Consider the following 15,020-nt stretch of genomic DNA (forward strand, 5'->3'; position numbering starts at 1 on the left):
CCAAAACCGACTGAACCTTGACCATATTTCCAGGCGTGAGTCCCTCAACCTGAAAACCTTCCAAAGGGAGGATGGGAGGTTCTGGATTGGGGACGGAGCCTTCCCTGAGACACAAAGCTTCTCTGGGCTACTTAGAGCATCCTTAGATAAAGGACAGTCTTCAGAATTTCGGTTAGAGGTTTCTAGAGGAAACTCCACTTCTTCAGAACGGGACACGCCAACATGACGACTGGGTTCAACAACAACAAATTTCGGAAAGGGACTATGCTGAGAGACAAGGCTTGATTCCAAAGGAATCGGAGAAAAAGCCTGACATCGAGAAGGAAGAACCGAAGAAACAGAGGATTCGGAAAGAATATTTGGATTAAAAGCCCCAACCAAAGGAAGACCCTTCTCAGAGAAAGCTAAGGAAGGAGTACGTACCTTTTTTACCCAGTTGCAAGGCGAGATCCCTTCGTTTCCCTCTGTCCCCCCGGTGAAGTGTCGGGATTTTTCTGAAACAGGAGAAAGGGCGCCCTTCTTGAATACTGATCTACCCCAAATAAAGCCTCGATTTGCTTCCGGTGCGCCATCCCCATCTAGGTTGCTCTTTGGGGCAAAAGATGTCACCTTTAGGCTCGGCGGCCAACTCCTCGCCTTGCGTCTTGCGGTAACTGATTTGCCTTTTAGCTTTGCTGACTCTTGAGAATGTGTTTTCGGCAACACCTCCTTTGCAGAGGTTCCTAATTGCTGAAGCTTTGAAGACGAAGGCGTTGCTGGGCCATCGTTAGAAGACCCTGCTTCAGTTTCGTGGACTGGACTCGCACCCGCAAAAGGCCTAATGTTCTTTTCCTCAAAATGGGCCCTAGCAAAACGGCCTTTAAAAACGGCTTCTGGTTTTGTTGGCCCGTCAACACTTCCCGCCGTTGGGCCCAAACAGTTCTTCCCCCTTCCTTTCTCCACTTTAGTAGCTGAATTTGAAGCTGAAGACTAAGCACGAAAGCGATGACGAGGCCTCCATCTGTGGTACTCATTATCCCTAGCAGTAGCTCGTAGCCCTTCAACGTTCTTTGGCCTCTGGTAGACGCAACCTTCCGCTGACGTAACTTCGTCCTTGCTGCGATTTGACTCTGGCCTGAGAAGAGCGTCTTCTTCAGCTTCTCCGATGACGGAAACTGCAACCGTAAATGACCAGGCTCCATCTTCCACCTCTAGCAACGCTGGTAGCACGACATTTGGATTCATCTCCACCCACATCTTTACCTTCGACAAGTCTACGAGCTTCAAAGTTTCCTTTGCCACCTTCGTTACCCTCCCCCATTTCTGCAGAATGTACCTCAACTGAATCTCATCCCATAGATGGAAAGGAAGACCTCTCAGTTCTAACCAACCCCTTCTAAACTTTCCACCAACAACCGAGTTTTCTTTTGGCGACCATCTCCTCAACGCAACAACCCCTCCTCTCACTGTTAAACTCCCTTGGTCTTGAAACCACATAGCTCTCCTTGCAGAATCCACAAAAAAGCATCCCTTGTATTCGGAAATGGGAGTTACCGACACCATCCCTTTCGTGCCCATCATCCTCGCAATACCTTTCCCTACATCAAACCAATCAAGTATTTTTCCTTTACTCTCACAAATTACAGCTCTTGCCCATTTTCCAACTGGCACCGAAGCTCCGTTTCTATGTCCTTCCTCTGCAACCACATCTGCATAGGACCGCCCTTCTCTGTACATTCCTTTGCTCACCTGAGACTCATTATCTTTCTCCTTCGAGGCTCTTACAGCCTGATCAGACACATCTTGGACTCTAGAAATTGCCTTCCTAAGGGTTTCCCACCCATTGCCTTTAACACCCTCAGGAACAATTAGCACTAGAGGTTTTCTTTTTGCAACAATTTCTGTGATTTTCATAAATCTCCCTCTACCATTGATGCAAATCTCCATCAAATGCGTCCTCGTTTTGCCCCTCATCTTCCGAGTAAAACCCCTGGAAGCCTCCAACTCCACAGCTTTCTTCAAATGTTCCACCAACCACTCCATCTCCTCCTCACCAAAGCCTAATGAAACAGCATAACCTCGGCTTCTCTCTGTTATTGAAATCCACATTCCCCCATTGATGCCTTCAAACTTAACCTGAAAAGCCTTTCTTTCCACGTCAAATCTTTCCATTACCAGGCCTCTCTTATATTCCTTCAAAGATTCTTCTGGTTCACTCCCATTTTTGCTCTATATTCCACCATGGCAGTTTGTTGAGAAGCAAATCTGATACCATGCAGGAGAACCCATGTGATTCATACTTTCAGTGAGAACTTTTTAAATCTCAGTTAAAATCATTGTATTTTTGATGAAGAATCATATGTTATTGCAATTTATTAGTATTAAATGTATTGCGCCACTTCTTTTGATAAGAAAAATACAAATGAAGTAAAAAAGGGCTTGAGGGACAAATTGGACAGCTCCATCCCATTGAAAAATCTTTGGTTCTGTCTATTCCATGTAAACCAAAATAAGCTGAGATTCAGTGTTCTTGACTTACCTACTTTTTCCCCATGAAAAGTCCTCACACTTGGTCAGAAGCTTTTTCACAGAAGAAGGCATCATCTAGGAAATGGCAATTGGGAAAAGCAACCCTATAAGCAATTTGGTAGAAAGCAATGGATGAGTATGTGTTAGCTGACTCCTCATTGGTTCTACACAAGTAGCAGCCATTAAAAAAAGAAATCCACCCCTCCTTATAAATTGATCGATAGTAAGACTCCTTTACTAAACTGCTTCCACTGCACAAAAACAAGCTTTGGAAGCACAGGATCCTCAAATAACTGAGGAAGGGTGAAGAATACCTAGAAGAAAGGTCATTGTGAAGCAACATGACCAAAACCAACCATTCTTCACTGTTTTGATGATATGTTTATTCTCATATTAAATTATTTCTGTTCTTTCTTTGTTTGGTTGCACTTGTTGCCGGTTCAAGTATACTTTCTGTTACAGATGTTGCATCTTCATTGAAGCGCTTTTAATATATTTTCTTTATCTATAAAAATGTGTTTTTTAATTAATTTGTATAACCCTTTGAGCATCAAATTCCTGTTATTTTGTCATATTGTCTCTTTATGGTATTTCAATTTGTGTTAATTGCTACTCTGGATTGTCTGTTATGCATTGTAGCATAAATGCATCTGTTACAAGCAGCACTGAGTCAACAAAAAGCAAAACAGTTATTGTCATGGAGAAAGAAAAGATATGGTTGCAACTTAATCAGTTTACATCAAAGGTCTTTATGTCAACGACTTTCTTTTGTTCTTTTATGTTGGTTTTTTCTTCTTTCTTACCCACTGTTGTTTTCTTAAGTTAGATTTTATGTCATCATTATGTTTCATTTTATAGATTCCAATTATGATAGTGATGAAGGCCATGGGAATGGAGAGTGATCAAGAGGTGGTGCAGATGGTTGGGAGAAATCCTCGATATAGTGCCCTACTTTTGCCTTCTATGGAGGTAACACATGTGATCTAGGACTAAATGCCTGTAATGAGTTGGTCGGAAGTGTCTTTCTTTGGAACTTGATTTGAAAATTTGTTATAGATTGGTAAAAAATTATAAATTCTATCTATTTTAGGTTGGTGAGGGAAATCGCTATCTTAATGAATCTTTTGAATGATATGTTGGTTGCTTAACAGGATGTAATGATTTTCAGAGTGAAGGTGGTTTGCTTGTCGGAAATAAATGGTTCTTCATTTGCTTATATTGTCACATCTGATCTTTGATCACACTTGATAGTTTCATTTGAAAGATATTGTTGAAGATATGATGTTAGTACTGAGCTAATAATGATTGTTATTTTATTGTTCTTGGTTTGCTTGCGAGAGCCTTTCTTTCTAATGACTAGTTCCTAATTTGTTTATATTTTCACATCTGATTTTTGGATCAGGCATGATAGTTTCATTTGAAAGATATTGTTGAAGATCTGATATTAGTACTTAGCTAATAGTGATTATTATTTTATTCTTCTCATAATTATAAGCTTAATTCCTAACATATTTACTCAAAGAAAGTTGCATGTTAAATAGACTTACAGCACATCATGTTGTGGTCGCATAACTTGCATGGCTTACTACTTACCTTAATCAGGAATTGTATAAATGAAAAAATTGCAAGCCTATTCAGTTACATGCAAGATCTGCTCATGACCATAATTTTCCCTGTGATGTGTTGACATGGATGTAAGGTTTCTTTTATCATCTTAATAAAAAATTTAAACGAGAAATATGGATCTGTTGCAAATATATTCAGTTACCCATACATTATTTTTTAGTAGGGCTATACTAAATGTATATGTGAATATTTATCTTTGAGTTTGTAACTCTGTTTATGGGGAACAATTGCACATTCTTGTTTTATGCATTATTGCATGTATTGATATGTATTATTGCATCATATATTGGAAAACATCAATGATAACTTCGTTAACAAAATGTTGCATTTTGAAATAATGTAGCTCTTTTTTTTTTTTTTTTCCTTTTTTCTTTTTATGTGTGTGCATTTGTACTGAACAGAGAAAGTATAATAAAAGTAGTATTAAAGAACCAGGAAGAAGGATGGAATTTCTTTTCAAAAGGAAAGAAAACTAATTCCTTGCTTCAAATACACCTCAGCTAAGTTGATTACAGACCAGAAATAGTCCCACCCCGTAATTAGGGTGATAGGTAGCCCCTGAAATATGAAGGTGTCAGGCTAAACGAAATGCCTACAAAGTTGTTTCCTTTAAATGCCATTAGAGAGGTTATGAAGAAGGTTGTTCTATCTAATGACGGCAAAAAGTTTTTATCTGTCCTCAAAAAGCATCACGTACCTTGTAGTCAATTTCCCAAAATGTGGCTGAAAGAGAACATCAAATGACTATTTTCCAGCAACTTTTCTGAATTTCTATCAGGAAAATGAAAATCCATATGATTCTTTCCATGTTACCAAATGGATGTTTACCAAGAAGAAGATAAACTGCCACAAAATTTTGACCACCCTTCTGCTTTTTCTTGTGCTGGGCAGCCGCCTGACACTCTTTTTGAACTATTTTCCTGCTGTGAAAGATCCAGAAATTGTTTTCCTGTTGGGTGCCCCCTGTCCAACTGGTTCCCTCTGATTCCAACTATGGTTTAGTCAAGATTAGACCAATTCTCAGCCCCCCTGCCCTTAAACAGTGTGGGAGCTTTCAGCTTGTACTGCTCATACTCCTAGATCTTGAGTAAAAAAATTTGTTGGGGATAGTTGCTTTGTGTGGTATCCTTAGCTGAAGCAAGTCATCGGTTCTTGTGCAGTGATCATGAGAAAGACTTCGACGTCTTGGGGGTTATAGAATTTCAAATTAATTTGGCTGGCCTATAGTGGTTGGCTTTTTCTTTTTGTAACGGAAAAGAAGTAATAACTTGGACAGAAACGAAAGAAACCTGACCCATCCAAGTACCAAGATTAGTGTCTCTCATCAGGGGAAGATGATGATAATGCCATGTCCTCAATAGGAGCAAGATCTACAATTTGTCTCATTGAACTTTCCAAAAAAATCAAAGTTGTATGAGGGAGAATCATAGAAGTTGCAATGAAATAGAGAAATGGGGAGTTGCTACACCTTCGAAGAGCATGAAGCCTAGGGTAGGAGCAGTAGAGAGGAAGATCTTCTGATCTTAGATCCATTGTGGATTCTGAACTCAACCAAATGCACAGACTCGATTACACTATGAAATATGTTATGAGCTTGGTGAGAATTTGTGACCCTAGATTTAGCATTGGAATGATTGCTTTACAACTTGTATTTGCCTTGATAATAAGAGCAGCAGAGGAAGTTTTCTCCCTTGGGAATCTCCAAAAACACTTACCTATGAAGGCTCTTTTAGGAATTAAATACCTCCCCAGCTGTGGACCCCCCTACCTTGGTCTGCACACTACCTTCCACCTAATGAGAGGATTTTTATGTCCTCCCCTTGTCTTAGTCTGGAGAAAATCACTCTTGATTCTTGATCCTAACAGATATATAAGATGGAATCCTTATGTTAGTGAGACAACAGGTGAGATAGGGGGAAGACAGTATGGGATCTTGTCTAAAAGATATGGTGTGATTACCTCCTTTCATGAGTATAGTTGCGTGGGAAACTCTGGTTGTGATTGCCCAAGTTTTTCCTCTTTTTTCTTTCTCTTCTTCCTTATTTCATTGATAGTTAAAACATATAGGCTTTTGCGATTTAAGCCACATATAAAATCACTAAATTTCATCCCAAAGCCCTACATTCTAGTCATCCTAAACCATAAACCAAAATCCCATTATAGCGCTGAACTTTAAAAGACCTGCATAAGCTTAATACTGTCTCCAGTACAGGGTGATCCTAAATCCACAAAAATAATCTCTCTATTCATCTTAAAGGCTTCCTTTCGATATGTCTGAAACTTGGTGGTTGCCTTGTCCAATTTTCTATGGGCTTCCACTTGTTCTTCGTCGATGAGATCGTAAGTCTTGGAGCAGTTGACTCTAATTATTGTTTCTTCCCTTTCAGTCTCTGTCACCTTTTGATGCACAACAATAGATTCTTTGTGGCTCTGATACTAATTAAATTATCAGTCAGGCCATGAGATGGCAAAACCATGCTTTGAACTCTATTGAAACCTGTTTCTTGTCTGGGAAACAAGTACAAAGCCTCCATAGGGGTGTAATCCATGCAAACCCACCCAGAAGTACTCAGAAATTTAAAAGCCAAATTCAGGTTTCATTAATTGCCAAGTGTTCCTTACAATCCTTTCAGACTTTCTATTTACTACAGTAAAACCCTAAACCCCATGCTGTTTGTCTTATCCCTTTTACCAAATTCAGTTATATGTTCATGAAATAAATAAATGCAAAACACAATGATTTCCACTACAGTGGCCAATAGTGGAGCTAGAAATTTGCCTGTGGGGTTGAAGGGAGGGGTCAATTTTTTATATTAATAATAAGATATGAGATTTTTTTTATGTTGTAGATAAATTTTTTTAATCCTAGTGAATAATGTTTTAATATTTTAATAGTTTCAATAATTTTTTTATGCGAAGGGTATTAATTTTTTTTTTATAAAAAGTTATTAATTTCATAAAAAATTAAAAATAGTGTTTTATATCGAAAACCCAAAAACACCCATATACAGTAAGTGTGTGCAAAAGCTATGTCATCCTCTTGTTTTATTCTTAACTATGCATCACATTGTTCCAATTTCAGGAATGTGCGAGTCATGGTATATACACCCAACAGCAAGCTTTGGAATTCCTTGAGAGGAAGGTGTGTGATTCTTATTAACTGCAATTTAATTTGGTTTGTATTTGATTCCTAGACTGATATGAGTTAATGACGAGTATTGAGGAAGATTGTAAAATATCAAGTATCAACTCTTTTATTGTTGGGATATTTCTTGAAAATATGCACCAATATTGTGGCCATAGTTGTTAAAAATTTATGATACATGATATGATACAATGATATGATACATTTTTTTTTTATGGAAATCGATATGTATCACAATCCGTATCTTATTTTAAAGCCTATCTTATGATACATATACGATATGTGATATTACAATACAACGATGTTTGCATCCTCAACTATTTTCTATAATTGTTTTTTAAAAATCAAATTATTATTATTTTTTTTGTTAAAAGAATTTATTATGTTAATTGTTTAAAACATACTAAAAGATTAAAAATTGATCATAAAAAAAAAGAAATAGGTAAAATAATCTTATAAGAAAAGCTGCATTCTTATTGTCAAATGCTATATTAGAAGTGAAGTAAGTTTATTCTTACAATGATTATTGTCGAATTTTCATTTGAATGGTTTGAATGTTGACAACAAAAATAATGGTGATTAGTGAATAAATTTTTTTACTTAATATATTATTATTATTAGTTTTTTAAATTTCTTTTTTAGTGGAAAAGAAATGATGATGGATCTAAAAGGTTAGAACTTTGAAGATGACACATAAAGACATATATATATATATATGTGCTGTTGGGATAATGATTGGGTTCGTTAGAACATTATTAAACTTACTAAGGAATTCTTTTAATCTAACAACCTTGGTGAATTTGATGAAGAGATTACTTATGGAATCTTATCCATGAAAGAAAAAGAAAATCGTTGCTGTTTGATGAGACAAGCTTCCATAGTACATAATATCATCTCTTGTGACATAAGCAGAATTTGGCTTGAGACAAATTTGATCTCTCTGGACACTCAAAATTTTTACATTTGACCATTCCATGGTTAAGGGGTAAAATACAAGGCATTTGAATACCAAATTTCCTATAAGTTATAAAAGGAAAGGAATGGGAGAGCGTTCAATGATGTCGAACGAGCTGACCAAGCTATCAAATATTCTTTTTTGTATAATTTTGTGAATTGGGCTAGGGTGTATATAGAGGACCACACTTTGTTTTTGGTTGACTTTATAGATTGGCTGTTTGTTAAGTAAGGGGTTGGCTCTTTTGTCTTTGTGTGGCCTAGTTTTTTGGGCGTTTAGTGTATACTTCATGTATACTGTTTTTGTCGCTTCTAGGCGTTGCTAATACATGCTCTTATTTACCTATAAAGAAAATGTCTACTTTCTTAAATTCTCAAAAACGCATAGGAGTGCTGTCATAATTATATTTGGAAAACTAATTAGTCCTCAAGCGGTTATTTAAGTTCTAAAGATGTTTCTTTCAAAATTTTTGTAGACATTGGTTTGGGTGTTTTGTACTTGATCCAAACCTTTGAATTTGTTTTGTGCTTCCACATAAAGAACCATTGAAAAGAGTTAACCACTATACTCCAAGGCAAATGTGTTATTTGTTTTTTTTTCCTCTATGAGCCTTGAAGCATCAATATGAAAAATAGGAACCTGATGCAAATGCATCGTTTAGTGTAATAGATTGTAATATTAATGACCATAATATGATTTAGCTTCTTGATTAATCATGTCTTCTCTTCTTGCTGTTGCAGGTGAAAAAGTTGCCGTTTTATAACCCTTCACTTGAAAAGGTTTTTCCTCGTGTATATTTGTTGAACTTTGAGGTTCTTATTTTTCTAGGCTTTTGTTTCACTATGAGTGGTTTTTCATCAACCTCTCCTGATATTTTTAATAGGAAGGAAGAGGAATGGCTATCCTACGTGATACATTTATTGCTAATGTTCCGGTAGGTTTTATTTTCCGATTTATATCTTCCAAATAACCCCTAATTTCAACTTTTCTTTAGAGTTCAATTTTTTTCTTTATAGGTACGTCAGAATAACTTTCGTCCAAAATGTTTGTATGTTGCGGTGATGTTAAGACGTATGATGGATGCTATTTTAAATAAGGACGCAATGGATGACAAGGTATTCGGTTCAACTTTCAAATATTCTCTAGCTCATCGCTTATTTTCATTTTTTGTTGCCATCAAGTGGAGGGACTTTGAAAAATCATTTGCATTTTGAATTATGAAAAACTTTTTTAATTAGTAAAATAAAGATGGTAGAAAGTAAATAAAATTCTATAAATAAATACCATACAAATATCCTCATAACTATCAATAAGTTTTTTTATTAGAACATGTGAACAAGTCCATGTCTTTATGAGATGGTAGCTTTTGAGGTTGTTGAAGATAAAACGATGGGCGGGTGTCCAAAATGATAAAGTAGGTTAGTTACAAAGCCACCCTTCCTAGTATGCTATAAAGTTAGCCCGCACCTAGTTACCTTCTCTATTTTGAAACAAAAACAGTTATCTTCATTCATTTTTATAGATAAATACAAGGAGGAGGAGCAATCCTTCAAAGCTGTACGAGAAACTGTTAGAATGTAACCAAGTGTCAAGCCCCACAAAAACTAGCCTCATCCTCACAAAGATAAAACCAAGGTATACAAAAAAGAAATATTGCATAGTCAAGGGGGAAGAAATTCTCCAATAAAGGAGGCATAAAGCATAGCTCCTTGTTTGGCTAATTGGTCTGTGACTTGGTTAGTTGAATGAGGAACCCAAGAAAAGGAGCAACCTAACTCACTAGCAACCTCTGTGATTTTGTGCTTCCAATTGTCAAACTATCATTAAACTCTTTCCTTATTAATCACCCAAGATATTACAGTGGCAAAATCTCCCTCTACATATAGGTTGGAAAGGCCTTAAGCTTTAGCCTACAATAAACCTCCAATAATGTCAATATCTTTGCCTCAATAGCCAACCCCTATCTTGCCTGCTTAGATTAGGCTTTCAACATTGTACCACAATTATCTCTAATCACAACTTTAATACCTATCTGACCAGGGTTGCCCAAGGAATATCCATCAAAATTTAACTTTATTGAACCTATTGGAGGGGTGACCAACCAATTATAAATTTCTTCTTCGACCTTTTTGAGAAGCAAACATTATTTCATCGTCTTTGTTATGCTTCTAGGAGGAACCCATACAATATCGGTTATGTGAAAAAATCTTTGCCAAAGTTCTAATGTAGCGAGGCAATCAAGAAAGAGATGATTGACTTACTTACTATCCTTCAAACACGTAACAAAATGATCTCTAGTTACCTTCTCAATCAATAAAATATTTGAAAATTTAGACACCATTAAATGCCAGTTGTGTTTTTAAAAATATTTTTATTGTGTGGGTGCAATTAATTGCAAACTTGCCCTTTATTTTTCTCTTTGAAGATGAAAACTTGAGATGTAAAGTTTTGATTGCACTTGTGAATAATGGGAACTTGAAACAAATTTACTAGCTTTACTATTGGCACTTGGTGTTTAAGTGCAAATAGGCTAACTCATGCATTCCATTCTAAGCACATATGGAAGCTAGAGAATTTGACTTTGTCTATGAATGGCAAATCTATAATTCAAATTAAGTGTCTAATGGGGATAGGGGCTCATGGAAGTTTGATAGTTAGCTTCGCAAAATCATAGATATTCCTAGTGATGTGAGCTTTGATCTTATGATGGAGAGAGATTTAGCAATTGTAGGGAGATAAGGGGAAGTGTTGGTTTTGAAGTTGTTCAAAATCTCAGTAGAGGGGGCTAGAGGCAAGTTGGTAGGAAATATTTTTGAAAGAGATAGAGGTTGCTCTAGTTGGATAAGATTTGGTGTTACTTAGAGGAGATATGTAGAGGAGGTGCTACTTAGAGATTTGAGGAGGTCTGCCAAGAAGTGGCTGTTCTTAGATAGATTGTCATCAGAGTTGGGGTGCTTTTGGAGTGACATTCACACAAAGGAGGTTTGACTTAGGCTTGTTGTGCTACCGTTACACCTATGGGATATGAGATTATTTAAATATCTAGAGGATTGTTGTGGGTGCTTTGTTGTTGTGGATAACGATATTACAAAGTAGCGTAATCTTTAGCGGGCAAGGATTCTTATGAGTTCAAATGGAAACAAGGTTCCTGCATCACTTTAGGTGGTGGTGCTCTATGTGGTAGAGAGGGCTTGAATTAGAAGGCTCTGTTGGGCTACAAGGGCTTAGGAGATGTGTGAAGCTAAGGGTTCATTTGGTGTCTTAAAGCTGAGTAAATAGTTGGTGCCACTGATAAGCCATTGTTGTTAGGTCATCATGATGGAGATTGTGGGCCAGGAGATTAGGGCCTTGGGTTAGGGGAGAAGGCCCCTTATGAGGAAGAGAAGGAAGCCATTTTTGGCCTGGGCCTTAGTGGCTCGAGGAAGGTAGTTAAAGACACCTACCCCTTGATCCATGACATTTTGTGGATTGGGTTAGGTCCATTTCATGGGTTCAAGGTATTTAAATTGCCCCTTAATGGATGCGAGTCGGGCCTTAGCAGGTAGGGAGGGTTTTTATAGCCTCTTTCCCTTGGAGAAAGATTAGTTAATAGTTTGTAAGAAAGGAATTGGTTCTAAGTTTTGGCCTTCTAAGGGAGGTGAGTCTATCTTGATGTTGCATAGGCGGGAACCCCCCAATAATTTTTTTTTTTTTTGATAGATAAAAGGATGTATAATAAACGAGAAGAGGAAGCACCAAAAATAGTGCCCTCAAAGTATATAGGGAGTATACAAAAACAACCCAAAGTCACACTCCAAGGGGGAAAGGATAGAAACACACCACCTTCCCTTACTTAGAGCCTAACCAATCTAAAAAACTTGCAAGAGAAGAAGGGCTCAAAACTATAGACACTTTAAACCAAGACCAAAGATTACATACAAAAGAATATTTTAATCTTTGAACCGAAAGCTCCTCATTCCCAAAAGCTAACCAATTCATTTCCTTCCAAACTGACCAAAATATACATAAGGGGGTCATTTGCCAAACCTTTTTTGTGCTTTCCCCACAAACGCTCCATGCCACCCAAGAAGAGTTTCCTTCACTGTACGCGAGAGAGTCCAAGCCACACCAAAAAGGGAGAAAACAGAACCCGCGTCTTTACACAATGAAGTAAAAGGTGATCTACTGTCTCTATTTCAGAGAGGTATAGAAAACACCCATTTTCCAATGAGTACCCCCTCCTTTGAAGTTGCTCCAAATTAAGACTTTACCCCAAGAAGCCTCCTAAGCAAAGAAGGCCACCCTAGGAGGCACACTCACCCTCCGAATACTACCACTAAGGAACAAAGGACTCCGAGCTCCAAAATAGAATAAAGAGACTTGACTGAGAAAACGCCACACTTTGATGCTGTCCAAATCACTCTATTTTCCTCCTCCCTTTGCACCCGGAAGGCTTGGATCTTATGCAAAAAACGCTCCACCAACTCAATCTCCCAATCATTAAGCACCCTTGAGAAAAGAGGGGTCCAACCATCCCCATCGGGGTTCCAAACATCCGACACCCAAGCATCCTTAGACAAAGAGATGAAAAATAAAGAAGGGAAGGACTCACAATATTGTGCTGATAGTTTCTTTAGTTGATTTGGTTAGTTCGAGGATGGTTTGTGATGAAGTGGCTTTCACTTCATTGACTTTCTCCTCACATAGCTTAAAAGAGAGATCATTATCCATAGACATTGCCCTCTTGTTTTAAGTGGAATGCTTTGCAGGTAAATTGTTGACTCCCAACTATTTTGATAAGGGGAGGGTCTTCTCCCTTTGCTTCCAAAGATAGGGGTCCATCGTCGGGGATAGCCAAAAGCTTGGTTCCTTGGAGGGAGCAAGTCAAGTGGGTTTTAGTGGTGATGGTTATGGGCTGTTGCAAATGATTTCTAGTGAGGATTTGGTTGTGGACTTCCCAAAGAATCTCCTAGAGATGCCAATAGTGTGGACTTAGATGTGTGCAATGAGGAGTTGACTTCAGGTAATGATTGTCTTAGCAAGGACTCGATAGTAGAAGAGAGTCTCTTCAATTTGTTTTTTATAAAATTTGTTTCCTTTAGCGAGTTTTTGGGATTGCCAGTGGAAGGGTATGAGAAGGAAATTGTGTCCTTGTTGAGTAAGTTGGAAGCCAAAAAGGATCGTAGAGTAGCAGCAACCTTGAGTAAAAAGAGGAGGTCTGCCTCTATGTCCCTTTTAGATAAGAAGCTTCTCAAATTAGAGTGTTCAATTGATTATAGCCAATCAATGGAAACAAGAGGAGTTGGAAGAGCGGGTGGGATAGAGTTGCTTAATGTCCATGAAGTTTGAGATTTTTGGACTGCCATTAGTTGGTTCAAAGGTTGGATGTTTTTCATATATGTATGCTTTTCTTTTTCTTACTTTTTATATTTAACCTATTATACTCGCCTATCATATATATATATCACAATTAGGAAAACCATATGGGATAGCTTTTATAAGTTGACAATAATACCGAGAGTTGTTTCGAAAAATTATATATATTACTAGTGAGATGGGCATATTGATGCAAGTCTAAATGAATATAAACTCTCTCTCTCTCTTTCTCTCGTCTTGTTTTTCTTGTTCTTATTCTTATTCTTCTTCTTTTTTCTCTTTTTGGTTCATTGAAGATAACTTCTCTTTTATGTAGTTGGTTTTCTTTAAACTTTGATATAGAAGTATTCTATGAAATTTGTGATGAATTTATAGAGAAACATGTCATATTTTGTTAAGTTGATTTCGTCATAACTTCAGTTTTCTGCATTAACATATGTAGATGATAGATTGGTTCTTTGTCCCATAGTATTTTATCAAAATTTGTTGTATGGTGTTGTAGACCATATTTCTTTCATTATGTATGTGTTTCATATATGATATCATTTCATTTATTTTTTTATCAGAAACAAAATATTCATTGATAATGATTTAGAAGTACATGTGAACGATGAGGAATCCTTCCCAAATATACAAACTCTAATCAAATGAACAAATGAATGAGTTTTCTCCAATATGTCATCTAGACAAATGTCTCAATATTGTACCTTGTAAAACTATATAAAGGAAATGTGATTCTACTCTCTTTAGAGATCAATACATCTACAAAGGAGACCAAAGCTTTGCTCCAAGATTGTTATTTTAACCCTTTTTATTTATTCCAAATTCCAATTGAGTTGAATAACAACAAGAGGAGTGCCCTTGAAAGTTGAATTTGTTGAGGCCCAAAAAGAAGAATAGAAATACATTCAGTCCTATATCGACGCTGTACTTCTCCATTTATTCTCAAAAAGCCTTGCATTTCTTTCCCGCCATTCTATACAAATTAGATTGAGGCATGCAATTTGCCAAAGAATTTTGACTTGAGTTGTACACCCCAAACCTCCACATGAAATGGTAATTATGTCACTTGTGCTCCTAGGAGGAACCCAATCCAGACTTGCTTGTCTGAATAGTCTGTACCAAAGCACCAAGGTCATCGTAAAAAAAATTGTTAATCAATTCACCACTCATTTATATAATGCAACAGTTAGGACTAAGGGCTTTATGAAGTCTTCTCACCTATAGCAAGTCTTTTCATGCTTCTTATAGTTATTTGACATATGACTCTTTTAACCATAGTATCTTTCATGAAATTGGTCATACAGATATCATGGTTATATGTTGCTATATATAGGCATAGATTGCTCAATATATATTATTCTTGCAGCATATGTCTTTCATATATATACGCTTTTTTCCCTCTTTTTTTCATTCCTTTTTCCATTTTAC

General features: G+C 36.9%; 1 protein-coding gene across 1 annotated transcript in view; it reads left to right on the forward strand.

Moving 5' to 3' along the window:
- LOC117928087 (DNA-directed RNA polymerase III subunit 2-like) overlaps positions 1–15,020 on the forward strand; it is a 74,441-nt gene that overhangs the window by 10,150 nt on the left and 49,271 nt on the right. Inside the window, 6 exon segments of the mRNA XM_034847886.1 lie at positions 3,148–3,253; positions 3,367–3,477; positions 7,217–7,276; positions 8,975–9,013; positions 9,118–9,168; positions 9,251–9,349. Of these exon segments, the coding sequence (XP_034703777.1) occupies positions 3,148–3,253; positions 3,367–3,477; positions 7,217–7,276; positions 8,975–9,013; positions 9,118–9,168; positions 9,251–9,349 (466 nt within the window).

This window comes from Vitis riparia, chromosome 13, assembly GCF_004353265.1.
Source record: "Vitis riparia cultivar Riparia Gloire de Montpellier isolate 1030 chromosome 13, EGFV_Vit.rip_1.0, whole genome shotgun sequence".
Lineage (NCBI taxonomy): Eukaryota > Viridiplantae > Streptophyta > Magnoliopsida > Vitales > Vitaceae > Vitis > Vitis riparia.